General features: G+C 42.8%; 1 protein-coding gene across 1 annotated transcript in view; it reads right to left on the bottom strand.

The window, feature by feature from the left end:
• Window positions 1–15,952: 15,952 nt before the first annotated feature.
• Window positions 15,953–22,408, bottom strand: part of MINDY4B (MINDY family member 4B) — a 23,978-nt gene continuing 17,522 nt past the window's right edge. The window contains exons 8-9 of the mRNA XM_078059139.1: window positions 18,686–18,866; window positions 15,953–16,095 (exon numbers count right to left, since the gene is read on the bottom strand). Coding sequence (XP_077915265.1) covers window positions 15,953–16,095; window positions 18,686–18,866 — 324 coding nt within the window. The remainder of the gene's footprint in view (window positions 16,096–18,685; window positions 18,867–22,408) is intronic.

Genomic DNA, 22,408 nt, shown 5'->3' with positions numbered 1-22,408 from the left:
GCCCTATACATGCACTCCCATAATACCCGCAGTTAATTCCCTCTTAGAACTTGTCACATCTGTGTGTGTGTGTGTATTTTTACAGTCTCCCTCCTCACTAGGCTAACACCTTCTTTTAGAAGCTATACCTCTTATTTCCATATCCATACTCTGAGTTCCTCAAACTTAGGAAATCCTAAGTACATAGTAAGACAGCCAATACAGTTTCTTCCTGTAGACAATGAACGCGTGATATGGACCTTTTTCTCACCGAAGAGTCTGGATATAAGCATTCAGGGCTGGGATCGCAGCACCAGGGTGAAGGGCCCCAGGCTCCTTCTATCTTTTTCTTCTACCATCCCAAAGGTGTTGCTCACGGCGCCCATGTGGGCCTAGATGAACCACCACCATGATGTTCATTCTCTTTCAAACCAGTGCGAAGAAAGAAAATAAGGGGCTCACTCCCTCTTTCCCTTAAGGACCCAACCTGGCATTTGTACTATTTACTTCTGCTCACATTCCATTGGTCAGAACCGAGTGACACATGATTGCCCCTTGCTACGAGCAACCTGGGAAATGTAGTCTGGGAGGCCACGTGCCCACATAAACACTATTAGTCTTGCTACGTTACTATAGAAGAAAGGGAATGAGTATTTGGGAATAACTATCAATTTCTGCCACAGTGAACAAGAATTTTAAAATCACTATATCTTAGGTATATATTTATGCTGTGTTGAGTTAAATCAACATGTGGATTGTTGAATTTTTAGTTTACTGAATACTCATTTATTTTTATAGAATCTAAAGCCTTTAAATGAAGTGTTTCCTGGCTGCAATAATTTGTCAGTGTATGTATTATTAAGTGAATCAATTTGGTGGAGTGATGGAGGAGAGGCTTGTCAGAGAAGGGCTTCCTGGAGGAGGAGGAGGATCTGATGTGATTCTTGAAACATGCATAGGAGTTAGCCAGGATGAGACAAGCCCGTGTCTCCAGGCCCAGCAGCTGCAGTGGTGACCAGCTGTGCATGGACTCCTGTCACCTTCACGCAGTCACCATATGACAGCACCCCGCCTCATGCTTGCACCTCAGACCTCTTGCCTTCTGTTTGGGGGCTTCCCTGTTAACGTCGAGGTGTGGGAAGTGTGGAGCCACTGGGTGCCCACACTCGCACACCCCAAAGTGCAGGGCCTTCAACCTGAGATGAGGACCCATGGGTAATTTTTATGCCTTTCTCTCGCAAGTGAATGGTCCCGAGGCACATTTTAAGTGGCTTCTCTGCAGGGTGGCATGAGGTCAAGCAGTCAGGTGCACTCCCTGGGTTGCACCCCCACATGGCCCTCCCTCCTTCTTTGCTTCACTCCCCATCCTTCGTCCCTCACCCCTGCTCCACGGACTTGCCACCCTTAACAAAGGAGGAATACAGAAGCCTTTGCTTCTCAGACTCTGTTTTCTGGAGAACGCTTTGCTTCCTTAAGTCCCATTTCCCATTCCGTCAGCAACATAAATCCATTCCCCTCTTTGTTATCTCTGAAAAGGGTAAGGTGCACAATAGCCAGCCACACAAGTACTTTCTTTCCTCCTTTCCCCGAAGGAGATTTTAACTCCTGCAAAGACTTAGAGGCGCAGGACATTTTCAGAAAGCCAGTCAACCACACATTTCAATTTAGATCTCATTGATCCCATGTTAGCATGTAGAGAGAAAGTTATTAAAGTCTGTGGTTGAGTGGTTCCTGCCCTTGCCTCTGTCTGTCATGGAGGAGCTTGTCATCGGCCAGGGGGAGCCAGGCAGGGAGGGGAGCTGCCGACATCAGGTGTTCTGGACGCCCTTCGGGAGCTGGAGACACATCTCTTGAGTCAAGTTCATGTTAGGAGAACAGTCCCCCTTCCCCACCTCAGACCCACAAAAAAGTTTCCCTCAGAGATTCAATAAGGGAAAACAGCACAAAAGTCTCCTCTTCACTATAGAGTCGCTACTTTAAACGGTGCTCAGAGGAAATTTTATCTATTACCTGACCAATCTTGCTTTTGCCTTTTTTTAATTTTTAATTTTTTTAAAAGATTTTATTTATTTATTTGACAGAGAGAGAGACACAGCGAGAGAGGGAACACAAGCAGGGGAGTGGGAGAGGGAGAAGCAGGCTTCCCGCTGAGCAGGGAGCCCGATGCGGGGCTCGGTCCCAGGACCCTGGGATCACGACCTGAGCCGAAGACAGACGCTTAAGGACTGAGCCGCCCAGCCGCCCCGCCTTTTTTTTTTTTTTTTTTTAATACAAGAACATGACATGAAAGAAATTTAAGAAAAAAGATAAAAGATTAGCCACAGTCTCCCCTCACTTAATACAGTGCCAGGCACTGGCTGGGAGCAGCTGGGGTACGTGACCTTCATGGTGTTGCCTGGGTCTAGGAGTCTGGATCTTGGCTGGGATTGTACTTCCTTTCCCTGTCCTGCTGAGGCTGATGACAGCCCATTACCTTCCCAAGCCCTGCTGTCAGCTCCCAGCTGAGCCCCAGTGCCACCATTCTCCCCTGTGCTCTGAGTGGAGTGGATCCTGGAATGGTCTGAACTGGAGGGTGCCATCCAGGTGGTTCCCCCATTAGCCCTAAAAAGACAACCCTCTGGGTCTGGGAGCAACTTCCTGCCCTTAGGGGAAACGTGAATGTTTTTGATACAATAGCGAAATACATGAGGTTAGGCTTTACTGTTCTTAAATAACTGTAGAAAGTCAAGTGTAAAGAAGAAAATCATCTGCAATACACCATCTCGTAATAATCATTCTTACGACTTGAATGTATTTCCCTCTGTATATACATACAAAATGTTCTCTGCTTACCATGTGATTGCCTGAGCACCCATACTGCTTGTTAGCATGAAGCTCAGTCTCTTCCTCTTGAATTCTGTCCTATCAGATGCCCCCGCTTCTCACCACCCACTTTTTGTTGAAAAGCTTCAAGAACTTCCTTGGATAGAGTGGTTCAGTCCTGCTTGCAGATGTTAGGCGTGAGTAGCACCAAAAGCTGTGATCGTTCCTCTGTCACTCAACGCATGACAGTCTTACTCTTGAAGACCAGCCAATTCTGTGCTATTGGACAGATGACTCAGGTGCTCTTGAAAGCGTTACAGAGGTGATTTCACATGTTAGCTTCAAGTTCACAGTCATGGATTTTCAAAGCATGAAACAGCTGAGGAATGATACAGTTGGGGAATCTATAGTCCCCACCAAACCCTAAAGGCCTTTGTGTTATCTGGACCAGATCTAAACTAGCCCCTTTCCTCAAGGTAATTTTATATCATGACCTTGTTGGCTTCTGCTAATACTGGTTCTTGCTTGGGATCACACCATGATTCTCATAACAAATGTCCCTAACTTGAATTTCAATAAGCAAGGGTGGGGGCATCACAGTACCTTCTCACCCAGAGGAGTTTGGACACTTCATGGTTATAGATCTACGTGTCCTCACAATCCTCGGTTTTACTGGGGTGGGGGAGCCTTCACTAAGCTCCACAGAAGATAGAGAGCAGTTACACCCTTTCTCCAGGACCACGGAGGGTCACCACCCTACATTTCTATTGTTAAAACGAACTCTAAAACAGGGACATATTTAACCACTGGATCTCTGAAAAGATAAAAAGCCCTGATCTTTTGTTGCCAATTTGTGTGATGTAAATACTATTACCATGGCCAATTTCAACCTACCAAGGTGATGCCACTGGGCTTGGAGTTGAGAATCGATGCCTACCGTCGGCACCCTCTGCTTTTGGGAGTCCAGCCACCTCCAGGACACCGTTGCCTCAAGTGACCGGCAGGACAGACGTCTTCTCTGAGGACACCTCTTGTTTCTGCTACCAGAGAACTGCTGGAAGCATTTTCTAAGTAAGTAAATAAATAAAGTGCACTCCATTATATACTTAAAAACTGAACTAAACCGGACAGTATATTCTTTAAACATTATCAAAATAAAACTCCAGATACCCAGTTTTTCTGTACTTACCAAACCCCTTGGAGAATCAGGTTTATTTTTTTGTCTTTAGTTATTAGGTTAAAACACATTATGCCCATCACTTAAAGCACCTCCTTGCTAACCAAAGCCGTTACCTCTGTCCTGTCTCCCTCTCTTTGTCCTGTGGGGGGGGGGGGGCGGGGAGGAGACATTGAGAAGCCAAGCCCACTGCGCGGGCAGCTCTGGACTCCATTCCTAGACCCCGAAGACTCAGGTTTTAGATGTTGTTTAAAGCTGTGTGACATTTCAGTGAGAGGCCTCTCGTTAAGCATTTGGGCCAGAGGTTGTAATCAGTATCTGGCGGTATCAGTTTCCTTTAGGGATCTCAATCTGTAAATTAGGATATACATTTGTTTTAATATCAAACTTGAGAGTTTTGCCTCAAAAGAGTATCTAGGGATTTAAAACAACAACAACAACAAAGAAATGCCAAGTTATACTATAATCAGCCCCTCCCCTCTTTCCAGGGGCTATTTTGAAAGATGACTGTTAGTGCTAAGCTGCAGTCTGCCGGCCAGCGCCCCAGCCCCTAGCACAGAGAGAGCCCTCGTCTGGGGTAGCTCCTTCCCATCCCGTTTCCCTTGTCTTCTGGGGATTTTGCCCATGGCCTTCAACATATGTACTGCAGAGATGTAATTTAGTCAAAATAGGGGAAGCTTGTAGGATCTGTGTTTTTATTCAACATATTTTTATTCCGAGCTTACAATGTGCCAGGCATTAAGTGCTGAGATTTATCAGTAAACAAAATAGACAAAATTCCCATGCTCATGGGGCTTACATCCTAGGGAGGAAGGGCAGACAATGAATGAATGAGTGAGTGAGTGAATGAATGAGGGAATGAATGAATGAGCGAGTGAATGAGGGAATGAATGAGTGAACGAGTGCGGCGCAAACAAGGACCAATGGCTTGCGGGGGCAGCATTCACTTTCTGCTGGAGGAAGCAGAGGAGTCCTGGAGTCTTGCAGAAAAGTTCTGAAACTCAGATATCCTTCCATAGACTCCGGAAGGGCACTGTCTGTGTTCCCAGAGATGGTAGAACAGTGCTCAGCTTTGATGTCACCCCCTCCCGTCACCCCTCAAGACTGAAACTCAGAGGTCCGGGAGCATTGCCAGGCTCCCTGGTCCAAGGGCCCTTAGAAAAGGCGGCTGACCTCCTTTCCTCTCCCCCCCACTGAGCCGCACATCTTGCACTTAGGCAGCATACACAGGTGTCGGTGGAACAAAGAGGGGAAGGAGCCCCAGATAAAACCAGAAGCCCCAGCTTCGAGTCCTGGCCTTGCAATTTACTAAACATAAAACTTCAAGCAGCTTGCTTACCTTCTCTGAATCTCTTTCCTCACCTGGAAAACAGCTACTAAATCCAACTTCAACCTAAACCAATAGCTGATACAACACTATTTCAATGCAATTTTTAAATTATTATTTTGATTATGAGCTAAAACATATAGTGACTGAAGTGGGTCAGTCTGGAAATTTGTCATGTGTTTCTTTCACTCTCTTGCTATGAAAACAGCATTTCCAGTACAATATTAGGCAGTGAAGCTATTTTCAAGTGGGGATTTAAATCAAATATTAAAGAAGCATGTGAGGTAGCTGGTGGTGGTGTGAGACTTCTGCTTGAGTGTGAACCTCCCTTGTTGTAGCAGAGGACTCCTGGGATTTGACCTCAGAGAAAGGTCACAGTGGGTGCTTCCTTGTGCCTGGTTGCTGAAAGGAATGAGAGGCTCCCAGGACGCTGTAGGGCTCAGGGGGAGGTGGGGTGGGTGGGTGACAGAATGGTCAGGTGTAGGAGCATTGGGGGAAAGAGTGCCTTAGTCAATGTGGATAGTGGCCTTGTACAAGTCTGAACCTCTGAGCAGGGAGCCCGATGTGGGGCTCGATCCCAGGACCCTGAGATCATGACCTGAGCCGAAGGCAGATGCTTAACCGACTGAGCCACCCAGGTACCCCTGTTCTATGCAATTTAACGGGAAAACTATTTCCTACGCTTGTGAATTGCACATGTAAGATGCCCCTGGTTGTAACTAAATAACAAACTTAATTTCTGGTCATTTATGTGTGATACCACAATGTTATTATGTTACTTATTTCACGGTATGAAACAAGTCTATCATTTAATAGGCAGCCTCTTTGGGTCATACTCAGAATGTTTACTGATGCTCTAAAAACATCCAGGTTATGTCAAGGGCACTTTTAAAATTTGATGCTTAAGAAATCTTTACAGCCAGAGAGGCAGATGTGTGGAGGAGAGAGATAGCAATTAGCAAAGTATAGACCTAAAACATTTTAGAAAACATTGTCTATAGGGGGCGGAGTTTAAGATGGCAGAGTAGTAGGGGGACCCTGAACTTGCTTTGTCTTTCAAATGTGGCTAGATCAACATCCAACTATTTTGAACAACTAGGAATACGATTTGAGGATTAAGGAAACATTACCTATATTCTTTAGTACCAAATCCTTAAAATGTTATAGACACATTGTGTTTAAAAATACACGTCAAATTCTTAACTATTAAAGTTCACAAAAGTTTGAGTCATTTTTTCTTTCCTTGTTTCACTACTATCTGAAGGAGCCTAAAGTAGCTCATGGAATTCCTGTCTTCCTAATAGTTTTGGAAATGTTTTGTGGGTTGTAGTTATTTCAAAATGAGAAAACTGAAGTTCGGGGCAGGAATACCGTTTTCTTCTGAAACAAAATGACAAGGCAGACTTATTACAAGGAGTCAGCTATTCTTAGACTAAACAGGTATCTGCGGCAGCTTTCTATAAAACGTGTAGTTACTAGGCTGTACTGTTTTCTGTCTTCTCTGGGAAGCTTGCCCCTTATCAGTCTGTCTGAAGGTGCCCTGGAGGGTCTGTCTCTCCTCCCTCTTATCGTCCTCCTCCTCTTCTTCTCCCTCCCCACTCCCACCAGCGTCACCCCTGCTTTGTTCTCTATCCTTTTCATCAAGGCGGGAACTGTTTGATTAGATCACCAAAAGATACCTTTCCATCAACACCAAAGGACTGATTAAATCTATTCTCAGGCCAAAAGATGACTCACAAGGAAGTTTGTGAAAAGAAGGAGCAGAGAAAAATGGAAGGGACTGGATTTTATGATTTTAAGAGTTGTTTACTTAGTAACAGACTCATGTAAACAAAACTTCCCAAAAGCTCTCTGACAATTTCTGGGGAGAAGAAGCTGGAAAAAAAACAACCCAGATGTGGCCTGTTGGTTGGAACATAAATTTCCTTGGTGGTTCCTGGAAAGGGGCACCACCCTGAGGGCAGAATAAGGAGATCCATCATACCTTAGTAACGTCCTCGGATCTATTGAATTCTTGGGTAACAATTTCATCCTTTTCCAAATACTAGCAGCCTCAACCTGAGTGTGCAGGGCAAAGTGACCCAGACCATGATAAGGAGCAAAGTGTTTTCTGTGCTGTACCATTCCTGTTTCAAGATAGGAAATCCCATTCTATGGAAGAAATTCCAAATTGGCTTTTCATTTTACATGCCGATAGCTTCGGGCAGCTGTAACCAACTTTAAGCAGTGATTACAGCCTTGTGCACATAACAACTTTCTGCATTTTGATTACATTTATTAAATTCGGGCTCTGGAGTCTATTATCGATGGTGTTACTCTGAACCGGATTCGGTTAGGAAATGAGTCCGTGTGCACGCGCCCGCGCACCTCACCGTGAGCTGCCACTGCTTGCGTTCTGAGCGTCCTGTGAACCGCCCAATAGCAGTTGTGTTCAGTCACAGTGACAGTTGGGTTCACTTCGCCAGCTCATTTGCACACCTCTTCCCCTCCCCTGTGATTTTAAATTGCTTAATTAGTGAATCTGTCGTACTTTTAAGTAGCCGCCAAGCAGGTTGCTCACCTGCCACGTTTGTTTTGCCCATCAGCGCTCCCCTGTCTTTCTGCCTGGTCAAGTCTCATTAGCTCGTGCAGTGTGGCTTCTTGCGCTGCTGCTGAGGGGCAAGCTGTATGTTCCCTGCAGCACGTCTCATGTGGGGGGTGGTCAGTCATTTAAGCACTAAGGTGGGGGAGGAAGAGTGCGGTGAACTTGGGTGTCCCTGGGAGCACCCAGGGGAGAGGAAGGGGCCAGTTGCCCCCCTCCTGTGGGGTTATAATCACATGCAAAAGAAAAGCTAATTCGAGGTGAAAGGACTTGATCAGGTTGAGGAAGAGTCTGAGTTCACGGTATGAAACAAGTCAAATGCCAGTGTCTTTGTAGGGAGCTGTGTTGGTTATGTTGGGGATGGGGGATAGTGATGAAACCTTCACCATCTCCCACCCCCAGAAACAGTTATGCCTCTCAAAACATGCTGGTTAGAGGCAGTGATGTTTTGTCTCTGCAAATCTAGCAGATCCTTATTATTTTACTATGGTCCCTTTCACAGGAATGGTTTTGGTACCCCTTATAAATAGCTTTTTTTTTTTTTTTTATAAACAACCTTATTGACATAAAATTTACAATCCATAAAGTTTACCTGTTTAAATGTTCTTTATTATATGTAGAGAGTGTGTAACCATCACCATAATCTAATTTTAGAACATGTCATCATCCCCTAAAAGGAACCCTATACCCATTAGCAGTCACTCTCCATCCCCCACCCCCCCCCACCCCCCAGCCGGCAACCACTAATCTACTTTATACCTCTATAGATTTGACGATTCTGGTCACTTTATATAAACGGAAGCATACAATTCTGGTCTTTTGTGACTAAACTTCTTTCACTTAGCATAATTTTTTGAAACTCACCTATGTTATAGCCAACTATGATACAGTTATCTATGTATACCATTCCTTTTTATGGCTGAATAATATCCCATTCTAGGGATATATGATTTTTTGTTTATTCATTTATCAGGTGATGGACCTTTGAGTTGTTTCTACTTTTTTGACTATTATAAATCATGCTGGTATAAACATTTGTGTGCAAGTTTTCTTGTGTGGACATATGTTTTTGTTTTTCTGGGGTACATACCTTGAAGTGGAATTGCTGGGTAATATGGTAACTTTATATTTAACATTTTGAGGAACTGCCAAACTGTTTTCCAAAGTGGCTGCACTATTTTATATTTCCACTAGTAATGTATGAGTGTTCCAATTTCTTAGCATACTCAGCAACACTTGTCTTTTTGAGTATAACCATCCTAGTGAGTGTAAAGTGGTATCTCATTACCCTAATAGCTAATAATGTTGAAAATCATTTTGTGTGCTTACTGAGATCTTCTTTGTAGATCTTCTTTGGAGAAATGTCTATTGAAATCACTTGCATGTTTAAAATTGGGTTGTCTTCTTATTATTAAATTATGCAAGTTCTTTGTATATTCTGGATACACATCTCTGATCAGACACATGATTTGTAAATATTTTCTCCCAGTCTATGGGTTGTCTTTCCTTGATGGTGTCCTTTGAAGCACAAAAGTTTTAAATTTTGAGAAGGTCCAACTTATTAATCTTGTCTTTTATTGCTTGTGTTTTTGGTATTGCATCTAAGATATCACTACCTAAAACAAAATCACAAGGATTTCTTCCTATGCGTTCTTCTAAAAGTGTTATAGTTTTAGCTTTTACATTTAAATCTATGACCGACCCACTTTGAGTTAAATTTTTGTATATGGTGTGAGGTAGGGGTCCAAAATCATTTATCGCATGTGGATAGCCAGTTGTCCCAGTGTTTGTTGAAAAGACCATTCTTTCCGCCATTGAATTGTCTTAGCCTCTTTGTCAAAAATCAATTGACTATGAAATTTAGGGTTCATTTCTGGTCTCATAATTCCATTCCATTGATCTATATGTCTATCCTCAAATGTCCTCTTCAGAAAAGAGCCTAAATTTAAGTACATAAATTTGAAAAAATTTTGCAAGTGAACACAAGTGTGTAGCCAGCACCCAGCCTTAGAAATATAATATTATTACTACCCCACGAAACCCCTGACTCCTCTTAGTCACTGCCCCCAGAGGTACCTGCTCTCCTGACCTTTATCACCACAGATTAGTTCTGCCTGTTTTTGAACTATATATAAATGGAACTATAGAGCATGGGCTATTTCCTGTTTGGTTTTTTCCTTCAACATTGTGTTTTTGAGGTCCATCTGTGTTGTTTCATGTAGCAATAGTTCATTAGTAACTAATGTGATTTTTTGATATGATATTATAAAATATGTCATTTAAGGATCTTCGTAATTCAACAAACCAATATTTTCTCTTTTTTAAAAAAGATTATTTATTTGAGAGAGAGAGAGTGTGAGTGCACGAGCTGGGGGGAGGGGCAGAGGAGGAGGAGGGAGAGAGAGAATCCCAAGCAGACTCCCTGTTGAGCATGGAGCCCAACGCGCAGCTCAATCTCATGGCCTTGAGATCATGACCTGAGCTGAAATCAAGAGTTGGATGCACAACTGACTGAGCCACTCAGGTGCCCCTACAAACCAGTATTTTCCAAATGACAAATGTATGGGAAAGATCCACTTAAAGTGCAATATAAATGAATGGATTTTGATGTAACAGAGTTTGAAGAATTCATTGATACGATTCCAGTTTCTACACTGTAACTAACCTTTAAAAAATGACTACTTGTAGAGTTTTGGTGTAGTATCAAAGAAGAATAGCCAAGCTGTTAAATTTCTCCTTCCTTCTCCAGCTAAATATCTATATAAGGACAGATTTTCTTCATGCATTTTAACTTAAAAACATATCACAACAGGTTAAATGCAGAGATAAATATGAGACTGTAACTGTCTTCTATTAAGTTGGCCATTAAATAGATTTACAGAAATGTAAAATAATGACACCCTTTTCACTATTTTTTTCTTGGAAAATATAGTTGTTTTTCATAAAATACTATCTTGGGTTAATATGTAATAAGTTTTACCATTGCTATTTTAAATTAATTAATATTTAAATAATTTTTATTTTTAATTTCTGATAGGACAAATATTAACAGATATTACTCAGATAAACACAAGCTCTTTGGGGGGGGGTCACTGATAATTTGTAAAAGTATAGAAGGGTGCTGAGACCAAAAAGCTTGAGAACCACTGGTCTAGGGGGCGCTAGGCACTTAACACATAAGCTTATAAATAAGAATGTCATTATAATTCATGGCAAGTGGTATAAAGAACAGGGTGCTAAGAGAAACGAACCAGTGAGAGCCATTAGAAGGGGGGTGACGTCAGAGAAGGCCCCTCTGAAGAAGTGGTTTTCAGCAGAGATCTGAAGAACAAGCGTGAAGATCGTTGTGGGCATAGGGAACAGTACAGGCAAAGCCCCTGAAGTGGGGATGAGCGTGGCTTGGGGGGAATACGGTGATGAGAAGGAGAGTGGCATGGGATGAATCAGGAACTAAATCCTACAGACTCTTGTAGATCATGTTAAGATTTTGGCATTTTGTCCTCATTCCATGAAAAATACATATAATAGTAATAAGAATTACTATAATATGATCAGATTCAAATTTTAGAAAGACGACTGATTGCTGTGTTGAAAAAAGACTGGAAGGGGATAGGAGAGAAGTGAGGGGAGCACTTGGGTGGCAATTTTAATAGTTCAGGGGAGAGCGAGGGGTGCCTGCACCAGGGAGGTAGTGGCGCACGTGGGGCTATTTTGAAGTTAACATTTATAGTTCTTGCTGCCCCCATTGGAGCAGAAGAGAGAGAAGACTCCTAGGTTAGAGCGCTTTTACCCACCATGCTTAGAGATACCAGTTCCCAATATCACAAAGATCAAATATCCATTACATCAATTTTATAATTATTTGCTGGGTTTTTGTGTGTGCGACTGAATCACCCACATTTACTTGATAATTAGATTTGATAATGAGATTGAAAAAAGTCACTCTTATAGCACCACCTTGTGGACAGTAGTGAGAAGTTTTCTTATTGGGTCCAATAACAAAAAAGACACAAAGTTCTCGAAGAGGCTCACCAGTTATCAGCCATTCCAAGTTCTTGGAAGGAGATGGGATATGAATACATTCTAGAGAATTAAAGTTAAACTGCTATCCTGAAAATAACTGTCCAGATTTATTCAGGCTTGATCCCCTCTGGTTGACATCAACATCAACAGTAATTGACTGAAAATACCTTCTATTTCGGTCTCACCTGACAGCCACCTCTTGTATCTGTCCGCTCCTGTTCTGCTTCTTTCCCACCTGACCTGACTGCTGACACTGGAAGTCCTCAGGGCTCAGTTTTAGAACCAGCCCTCTTCTTGCTTCCTACTCTGCTTAGGCACATTTATTCCAGACCCTCATGTGACTTCCCATCAAGACTCCCAGAGTTGTCTGGTCCAAGCCTCTCCTCTGAGTGCAGGGTCCCTCTTTCTAATCCCCTGTTCCGCCTCTCCACGTGAGTGTTCCATCCAAGACTGAACTTGGGATTTCCTCCTCTCCACATCTGCCATTCTTCTGGTGTTTCCAAATTCAGTGGAGGCACAACACCCTCCCCTCCCTGTTTTCAAATCAGAAACTTGGAAGTCATTCTTGAGTCCTCCCTCCCCCTCCCTCCCCCCTCCCCCTCCTCCTCCTCTTGCGCCCTCCCTCCCCAGTCAATCTCTTGGCCTCTTGTGTTTTACTGGTAGGTATCTCCGGAGTGGCCCACTTTGGTCTACTTTGATTGCCCCTGCTCTTTCTGGCCATCCCATCTCTTGCCTGTCCCACAGCTACAGCCTCCCCTCCAGGCTCTCTGCAGCCCATTCTCCACATTGACACATTTTTTTCAAAATGCAAATCCTACCAGGCCACTTAAAACCTTCCAGGGTTGCCTTGTGGTGGGTCCTTCCCTCCCCCCACCACAAGCTGCTTCCCAGCCACTCTCCACCTTGCTCTCTGCACCTCAGCCCCACTGGCTCCTCCGTTCCCTAAGTACCTTCACCACAGGGATCTGCCCCTGCTCATCCCTCTATGACTCTCCTGGTTATTTCTACTTAGCTTTCTACCTCAGCTTAACCATCTGTTTGCAGAGAAGCCTTTTCCTGAACTTCCAGGCCTTTATTCTAAGATACTATGCATCAGAAATCCCTTCCCTCTGAACGCTTATCTCAGTTTTCAAGTTTATATTCATTAAAGTGGTGTTCTGATTAATGACATCCCCTCAGAAGAGCCTAAGCTCCTCGAGAGAGGAAGGCCCATGGCTAATTGTGCTCACCGTATTTTTCTAGCACCCAGAAGAGTGCCTGGCACATAGGAGACGTTAGAAAAGTTCTCCGAATGAAGGAACAAACGGTTGTGCCTCTAAGGCCCTGAAAAGCAGTTCCAACAGTCAACAGTCTATATCCATAGTTTGTGTTCCTTCCTTGTAAATAAAATCAGGTCCAGGTGTGACTGCAGTGGCGCAGACCTGCCAGTGTGGGGGGAGGGAACCTCAGGCTGCCTGTCCCCTGGCCAGCTCCCACCTCGTCTTGCCACATTGGTGAACATATACTTGAAAAAATCATACACGAATCTTCTCTAAGAACAAACAATAATTTTGAGGGACATACCAGTCCAAGTCAATATTGAGGGAAAAAAGAGTATTTACCATCTCCTCAGGGACATTGTCCCACTATGGCTATAGTCAGTTTAGGTAACTATTCAGAAAAATTATTCATCTCTGTCTTCAAGCAAATAGCTTTCTCCTGATTGATTAAGAAGCTGACAGGACATGGTACGCCTGGGTGGCACAGTCGGTTAAGTGTCTGACTCTTTGTTTTGGCTCAGGTCATGATCTCAGTGTTGTGAGATCGAACCCTGCATCAGGCTCCACACTCAGCGGGAAGTCTGCTTGAGATTCTTTCTCTCCCTCTGCCCCTTCCCACCCCCCTCGTGTGCTCTTCTCTCTCTCTCTAAAATATATTAAAAAACCTAAAATTAAAAAAAAAAAAAAGAAGATGGCAGGACAATTAAAGTCATTTATCTCAAAACACGGAAAGTTCAAAGGTGATCTGATTGTCCCAGGACATTTCTAGCTACTTTTAAATTAGTCCTTAAAAAAATTACTGGTGCCCTGTTAATAAGATAAAACAAAAACTCATTTTCCAATGTTGACATGAAAGTGATTAATACCTTTATATATATCAAAATTATTATACCTTTATATATAAAACATAGCTTCTTAATCTTCCCTCTATTATTTTACTTATTTATAGATTTGTTCCAGGAATGATTTAAGACAGGTTACAATACATAAAATACGATAAAATAACACAAATTACAAGTAAATTAGAAATTCAAAGGAAAAATAGGGTAGGGACCAAAAATGGACTCAGAAATGAGGCCAATTAAAAAATGCCTTTTGTCAGGACGGTGGACCAGTTGTCTACACAACAGTCATCTGACCCTTCTTCCTTCTGGAGAGCCCCGATTTTGTTCTGGTAACAAGTGTCCAGCTCTCAGCCCTAGAAGATGAATCATGATTGACCTAAGAGAGTCATGGATCCCTTGCTGGGCCATTCTTGTTCGAAAAGCACGTCCTTATTGTTTGAGACACTGTGAGTGAAATCTCTTACTCCTGACTGGTAACTTCGTCCCTGAGGCATGTGCTGCTATTTCTCATTGTCTCTAAGCTTTCCAGCAGTCCACTCCAACAGGGACATTTGGTTAGAAATGACTCAGTATCCATAAAACAAAAAACAGGCCTGCACCTCAGGAAAAGCACAATATTGCTAAAACTAAGACCAAATAAAACAAGGGTTGAAAAGGGTCCACGTATTTATCTAATGGATTTAAAATCCTGCATGAAACACCAATGTAATAAAGATACTGTAATCAGCAATCCAAGCCAAATTGGCTTTCTTTTTTGACATAATTTATTAGTCACCTTCAAGTTTCATTTTCTATGTACTCCTTAAGTTAAAACATTATTCTCTGAGCCAAATGAAAGTGCATTTCACAAATTAATTTGGACAGTGGGCGTGGAAAAGGCGTTCTTAGCAATCTAACCTTTGGCTTGTGAATACAGAGCCCTAAGTCTGTGAATTGGCAGACCAGTGGGGTGGGTAGGGAAAAGGTCTAGATGGTTTCCATATACTTTTTAAAGAAAGAATATGTGTTTTACTCTATGTATTTCTTCAGAAAAAGTGTAGGCATTCAAGAGGACCGGGAAAGATCACATTCTAAAAAGGATTGTTTCCCCTTTTAACAATGACATAAGAAGAGATTCTATTTTTACTTATAATTTTATTTTATCTAGGAATAAGACTTCTTTTTTAGTTTATCTGTTTGTCTATGTATTTATATTCAGCTTATAAAGACAAGAAACAAACATAGCACTGGTAGAAAGAATGTCTCCTTCTGTGTGCTCTCCTTGACTGCTTGAGCCCATAAGCCAACGACTATTGTTGCCATACTACCAGGAATAGTCCCCCCTCCAAGCCCAAAGAAGCCCATTTACTATTTTAATGACCAGAACTTGCTAATGTGGGCATGTGAAATGTAACCTTGGAAAGGAATGCTCTCCATACCAGGAAGTCTTTGAGAAGGCTTGAGTTCTTGCCATAACTAAAAATCTGATGATGCATTACTGATGACTTCATCCCCAAATGAAAGCTAGCTGCCTGTGTCCATAATCCTCAGGGAGAATCACACCAAGAAAAGACTAATTCGAAAATAGAATACAGGGACACTTCATTTGCTCTATTGAATAAAATGAAGGAACCAGTCTGTGCAAGGATAGAGGATCACCTTGCAGCCCCTGCTGGAAGGGCCTATGTTTCTTCTATAGCACAGAGAGCAACTGCAGAGGGCTTCACAGAGACAAAGAAAGAAAGAACGAATGAACGAATGAATGAAAGAAAGAAAGAAAGGAAGAAAAAGAAAGAAAGAAAGAAAAGAAAGAAAGGGAAAGAAAGAAAGGGAAAAAGAAAAAGAAAAAATGGCTAATGGGGTTTTTCAGTGGGGTTCGTGAATGAGGAAGGTAGAAGTAAAGTGGTCTCCCCCCATATGAGGCTTTGTGCCCCAGCAGCTCTGACACTTCATAAGTCATTGCACATCCTGGCTTTCTCTTTAGAGAAAGGGAACGGTTCCATTCCAGTTGATGGTGGCTTCTCTCCACTTGGTCCTGATTGCCATCTCTACTGGAGAAAACCGTCTTCTTGGTACATGTTCATCTTCATGTTGGTTCCTTTCCCAGTGATGGGAGTGAGTATCTGAGTGAGGAACAGCCAGCATTTTTTTTTTAAAGATTTTATTTATTTATTTGAGAGAGAGATAGTGAGTGAGAGAGAGAGCAGGGGGGTGGGCAGAGGGAGAGGGAGAAACAGGCTCCCCGCTGAGCAGGGAGCCTGACCTGGGGCTCAATCCCAGGACCCTGGTATCAGGACCTGAGCTGAAGGCAGACACCTAACTGACTGAGCCACCTAGGCACCCTGAACAGCCAGCATTTAGGCCCTAGCCTCTATACACCATTCCAGAGGAAGCCAGGAAGGAAGGAAAACACACAATGGGTGGGCAGGAGCTGGGCTCAGCAAGCTGTGTTCCTAGAACTGGTTAAGCAGAAGGGGATTCCAGTAGAAGGTATGTAGAAATGCCCCATACAAAACAAGTCTGTGGTAACATGGGTTGTTGTGTATTTTGGAACATGAATAGTGATAAGTCGTGATATGCATCCCAGCACCATGATAGGACACATAGAGCCAAGTGTAGGCCACAGAATGCTGTCAGGAAAACCAGGAGAGGGGGAGCTCATCACTTCTCAGTGATTCTAAGAGTACATTTACATTTTTGGGTGAAGGGCAAAGTAGCTTAGTGAGGTAGTCAAAAACTGGGTTCAAGAGCCAGCTTTGTCTCATATGACATTTGAGAAGGTACTTAACATCTCTCAGCCTCATTTGTTCAGTTAGTAACTATTTATTGGCTACCTCAGTTTCTTCTATGTGGAAATAGATATCAAAGTATCTACCTCCTATAACTGCTGTGAGAACTTAATGGGATTACACGTACAGCTTCCAATACAGTGCCCAGAAAAGAATGCTTGCAGTGCATGTGAGTTAATACAAAAATCTCAGGAAACAAACTGAGGGTTGCTGGAGTGGTGGGGGTTGGGGGATGAGGTGGTGGGGTGATGGACATTGGGGAGGGTGTGTGCTATGGTGAGCGCTGTGAATTGTGTAAGACTGTTGAATCACAGACCTGTACCTCTGAAACAAATAATACATTATATGTTAAGAAAAAAAAAAGGAAGAAGATAGCAGGAGGGGAAGAATGAAGGGGGGGAAATAGGAGGGGGAGACGAACCATGAGAGATGATGGACTCTGAGAAACAAACTGAGGGTTCTAGAGGGGAGGGGGGTGGGGGGATGGGTTAGCCTGGTGATGGGTATTAAAGAGGGCACGTTCTGCATGGAGCACTGGGTGTTATGCACAAACAATGAATCATGGAACACTACATCAAAAACTAAAGATGTAATATATGGTGATTAACATAACAATAAAAAAGTAAAAAAAAAAATAAATAAAATAAAACACACACACACACACACACACACACACACACAAATGATGTTTTCTGGGGCGCCTGGGTAGCTCCGTTGGTTAAGCGTCCGAGTCTTGGTTTTGGCTCAGGTCATGATCTCAGGGTCCTGGGATCAAGCCCCATGTCTGGCTCTGTGCTAAGCTCAGAGTCTGCTTGGGATTCTCTCTCTCTCCCTCTCCCTCTGCCCCTCCCCCCATGCTCGGACATGTGCACGGGAGCCTTCTGTCTCTCTGTCTCTCTCTCTCAAATAAATAAATAAATAAAATCTTTTAAAAAATGATGCTTTCCTCAAAGAAGAGAGTAAAGTAGGAATGATATTTTAAGGAACATATTGTCAATGTCTTCCTAAATTAAATGGCCTAATGTATATCTTTCATAATTAAAGAAGAATTAGGAGCTGCACAGAAAAAAAGAGTCACAAAGACTTTTCCAGATTTAGTCATTATAATGAAAAGTTGTTTAACACCAGGCCCATGATGCTAAATGCCAAGTCAAACATCAAGCCGTCAAGCCTCCACCAGTAGAACCAAGGTACCAATACAGACTCCCAGTCTCATTGTGTTTATTCCCTTGTCCAAAAGGCCAGTGTTTCAAGACACTAAAAGTTTAAAGACATTTAAAGTTTACTCTTTTTTCCTTATGAGTTTAAACGAATATGGGTGTAGTTGAAGTAAAATGACCTGTGTGGTTGTCTGCCTCTCCCATTAGACCGGACCCTCTTCAGTTTTGCTGGGACTATGTCTTCGTTGTCGTGGCTTTCCTAGTGTCTAGCACAGCGCCTGGCACTTAGGAGGCCCTCAAATATCTGCACCGAAATGCACTCTCAGTGTGCTGACCAATGTCACTGGATGATCATCTGATCGGTTGTAGGCAGACCAAATGGCAGCCCCCTGCCCCAATCCCTCCATTCTTCCCAGTTCTTCCCTCAGGCATTAAGTGCCTGATGTTCACAGGTAAAAGATCCCAGAGAGGGCTTTTTTGGAGATGTGATTCTTCCCCTTTTGTTGTTTCTCTTACCTAGAGGTTGTTTGTTCCTCTGTGCTACTTCTAAACCCGCTGCTCTTATTTAAAGCAGCTGTAGAATGCCCAGGTTGCCATGCTTGGGTTTAGGCCCATGGGACTCGTGCATGGGTTTCATTTCAGAACTCAAGCCTAAGCATTTCCCTGCAAAGCGAGTGTGAATACCCACACAGCGGTGAAACATCGGCAGCCGCATCTTTCTGAGCGCACTAAAGCGCTCGGCACTTGGGGTTTGAAATGCTCACCTACTGTGAGATGCACAGGCTTGTTCTGGGGGGGGCGGCCACGGTACAGGTACAGATCAAAGCGACGCTCCGCTTTCCAGTCTGATAAGAGCTGCCTGTTTGTGCTAAAAAGGACACTGGGTTTTCCATTGGTGTTGCACAGCCAAATAGGTAATTTGGGGGTCTTCAGCATGCTGCCCACCTGGAAGGGGAGAGGTGAATGCAGATGAATATATAGATTTGGCCACATCCCGGTGGATGCTGATACATCATCGCGATCAAAAAGCAGCTCGGAGGCTTCTTCTCACACTTGTAGGTGCCCAGGGCACTCTGCGTGCAGTGAGATCTGAAGCGAAGGCTTCGTCATGAGGGAGTTTACATGTACGAAGGCTGTGGTGTAGTGGGGATGCTGCAGTGTGGGGATGGCCTCATGGAGGACGTGGAGCCACCTCAGTTTGGCGTGGAAGTTAAGTAGAGAATAAATAAACTGAAACATAAGTGTAGTGGTGGAATAAAAGAACTTCAATTTGTCTTCGTCATTGACTGGTGTATTTACTCCTATGCCCAAGGTAGGACAATATTTCATTCGGCAGGTGGTCAGACTTCTGGAAACACTAACCATTTAGAATATAGGAAAAAGAGAATATTTAGAATATAGAAATATAGAATATTTTGAATGGAGGGAAGAGCTCCTGGGAAATGAGGGGAAAACACAGACATACATACAAACATTCATACATAGACACACATATCTGCCTGTTAACACGCACATCAGATGTGAAGATGTACTGAGAGCGGAGCATACTAGTTTAGCATTACAGTAATAATATTAAGTTTGCTCTTTTAACTAGTTTATCTAGCTTTTCCCCGCAACTATCATTTCAGCTTGAATTCTCATGACTAGTGAATTAGACTGACAAAAGTACCACTCTGAGAGGCCCCTTCCGGCATCATGATATTACAGTGCGTTTCCATTTATGATATCTACCATTTTGTTTAAAGAGACAGGAAAGCACATATTTTTTAAAGATTTCCATCAAAACTTATTAATGTTAAAAACTAATTTTTTCTATGTAGAGAAATAAGCATGAACTACATAGAAAAAAAAAAACAAACCATCATTTTCATGTGATGCCAGGGAGAGCTACTGGACCCTCAGCCTTGGCGTGTCTTCCCGTAACAGAAGGATCCAATTCTGGTTCTTTTCTCCATCAGTCCTTAGAGTTGTCCTGTGTGTTCAGGAACAGATTCTGTTTTATGGAAAATCCAGCTTTGAAAAATTATCACGTCTCATAAACCCAAGTATTAAAGGCTAATAACTTGACATTTGGATTTCTCAATAGTTCTATTCAAATCTCTTCGTTTTGCTTTAGTTTAAATTCTTCAGTTGTGGGTGAGTGGGTGAATCAGAAATGCTTTTGTCTTTAAGATTTTCACTTTCGGCTACCATAGAAAAATTTTATTACTGTGTTTGAAAGACACAAACTCTGTTTTAGTTAATAGTTTAAAAAGGGGGTGCAAGCCTAGCACCTCAATTTGGACATGCTCATAGTGGGTGCAGGAATTGCTTATCTACTCACACTAGAATTAGCCCCTCTGGGCTGAGTATAAATATGAGCATCTCACATATCAAACGGGCAAGTCGCCCACTGGCTACGTCAGAAATAAAACACAGAGGATGTGCAATGGAAGCCAACAAATGTGTTTACGTTCCAAGAATCCACCCACAAGTTCCAAATAACATTGTAACCATTCATTAGTTACAAAATAAGCACTTTCTCTCTTAGGCCTTCTTGCCATGGCACCTTGTATACTAAGGTTAGATGTAATCAAAATACGATCTGTGGGACATGGAATTATTAAGGTTGGAAAACTTGGATAAACTAGGAAATTGAGGGCTGTTTTGGAATAAAATGTCACTTCTTTTGAAATTCAAAAGAATTGAATTTGGGCCGATTTTCAACCAATGGAAGTTCCTGTAAATTACGTCTGGGTGGATGTAATAGAATATAGACATGTATGATATTGTTTCACAGAGTTTTTGTAACAGAGGCAAAATTCAACTGGCACTCAGGTAACTCTCTGCGGGGTGCTGACACCACACTATTGTTACTTTCTGCAACAACACAACAGTTTTCTCTTCTGAACCCAAAGCTACTCAAGATTTTATTAGAGTAGGAGAAAGATAAAGTAGTTATAAATACAACAATCTCTTCTATACAGAGACTGCACACTGAGCAGGCAGAGCCTCACTTGCCTTCAGAGATTCTAGTGGAAAGGAAAATGTCATGCATGACTGTCAAGGCACTTTGGCTATTAACTCTAAGCGGCAAGCCTTAAGATCGCAGCTGAGAACACACCTGGTTTCAAGTGGGGCCTGTGAAAACAAAACGAAGCACCTCCCAACCGAATGCAGCCAAGTATTATATCCCCTTTTTTTCTTAGCACACCACATCATGTGTTTGGAACTTTCAGTTAAAAATTTGTATTGCTTTTGGGTAGACAGTGTATCAGCTAACCTCCACCCCCAAAAGCCACATTCTAAATATGTTTTATTGGTGAGATTCCCCCAATGCAGAATTTGTGCATGTTGCCTCGTGTTGCCATGGTAAAAAAGGAAATTAACTTGTGATACAGTAGTGCTATAAATAAAATACCTTTCTCCTTAAGTTCACTCATTGTGTAATAAGCCCAGTGTTACATGCAGCAATCAAGCCTTTCATAACATGTATCATTTAAGCCAGTGTAAAACTATAAGGACAGGAGGAAGGATGGACAAATTCTAAACACTACAGGGCAAGGATTGAGTCCATGTAACGCTTTTTTTTTTTTTTTTTGCCATCTAGAACAATGGTGCTTAGAATGTGCCTTTGCATAATGAGCTTGATATTGCAAGTCCCAAGGGCCCAGTTTGGTAATGGGAACGGGAGAAAGGTGTTGGAGATTTGTGCTTTCTTCCCTGATTTCTGGTGACGATTCGCGTGCATAACTGTGAAGGGTCTGGCTCTCTTCTCTGCACCTGCAACACAGAGTGGATGTAACTTCCCTCGGCGAGTTTGCAGGTATGTTGTCATGTTTGCGGGGTGCGACCTCAGCAACTTGGTGGGGAGAGCGCCGTGGGTGGAGCTTCACATGGTACTTTTATGGTTGAATTTCTTCCTACGAGTCTCTTTAAAGGGAATTTAAAGAGGGAAGAGGGTACGGCTGGGATGGTGGTGTGCTCTGTGGGGGCTACCAGGGGAGTAATTCCAGCAAGACCTAAATGGCTTCAGTCCCTTCTAAAAATCAGAGTTGATTTTTCTGCTCGGTGGCAGGTGCGAAGATAATGCAAACCTCCTAAGGCTTTCCAGATGGTGTTAGGCTCAAACTGCTTTATGTTCTCACTTGGGTATCGGAACCTCACACTCAAACCTGTACCTTCAAATAGAAAAGTGATGGGAGGCTTCAAAATAGTGCCTCAGCTTGTGGGTAGCTGGCTGTGTTCCACGGGAACTGTCAGTCTGGTGGGCTCTGGGGGGCTTGCCATGGCATCTAATGAGAACTCCTTTTTTTTTTTTTCTTTTTTAAATCTCACCCACTGGGCTGTGACATTGGGACTGGAAGACGTGTATTTTTGCAGTCTCTGCAATTTTGTCCCAGAGTAAGAAGAGATTTACTTTAGGAAGACAGATACAGCATTATAGGATGGTTTTCACCTGGCCAGCAGAATCTGTTAGTACGTTGGTTTTCTTTTGAACTCCAAAA

Source organism: Halichoerus grypus, chromosome 1 (assembly GCF_964656455.1).
Source record: "Halichoerus grypus chromosome 1, mHalGry1.hap1.1, whole genome shotgun sequence".
Classification (NCBI taxonomy): domain Eukaryota; kingdom Metazoa; phylum Chordata; class Mammalia; order Carnivora; family Phocidae; genus Halichoerus; species Halichoerus grypus.
This window is presented reverse-complemented; position numbering and strand designations above follow the sequence as displayed.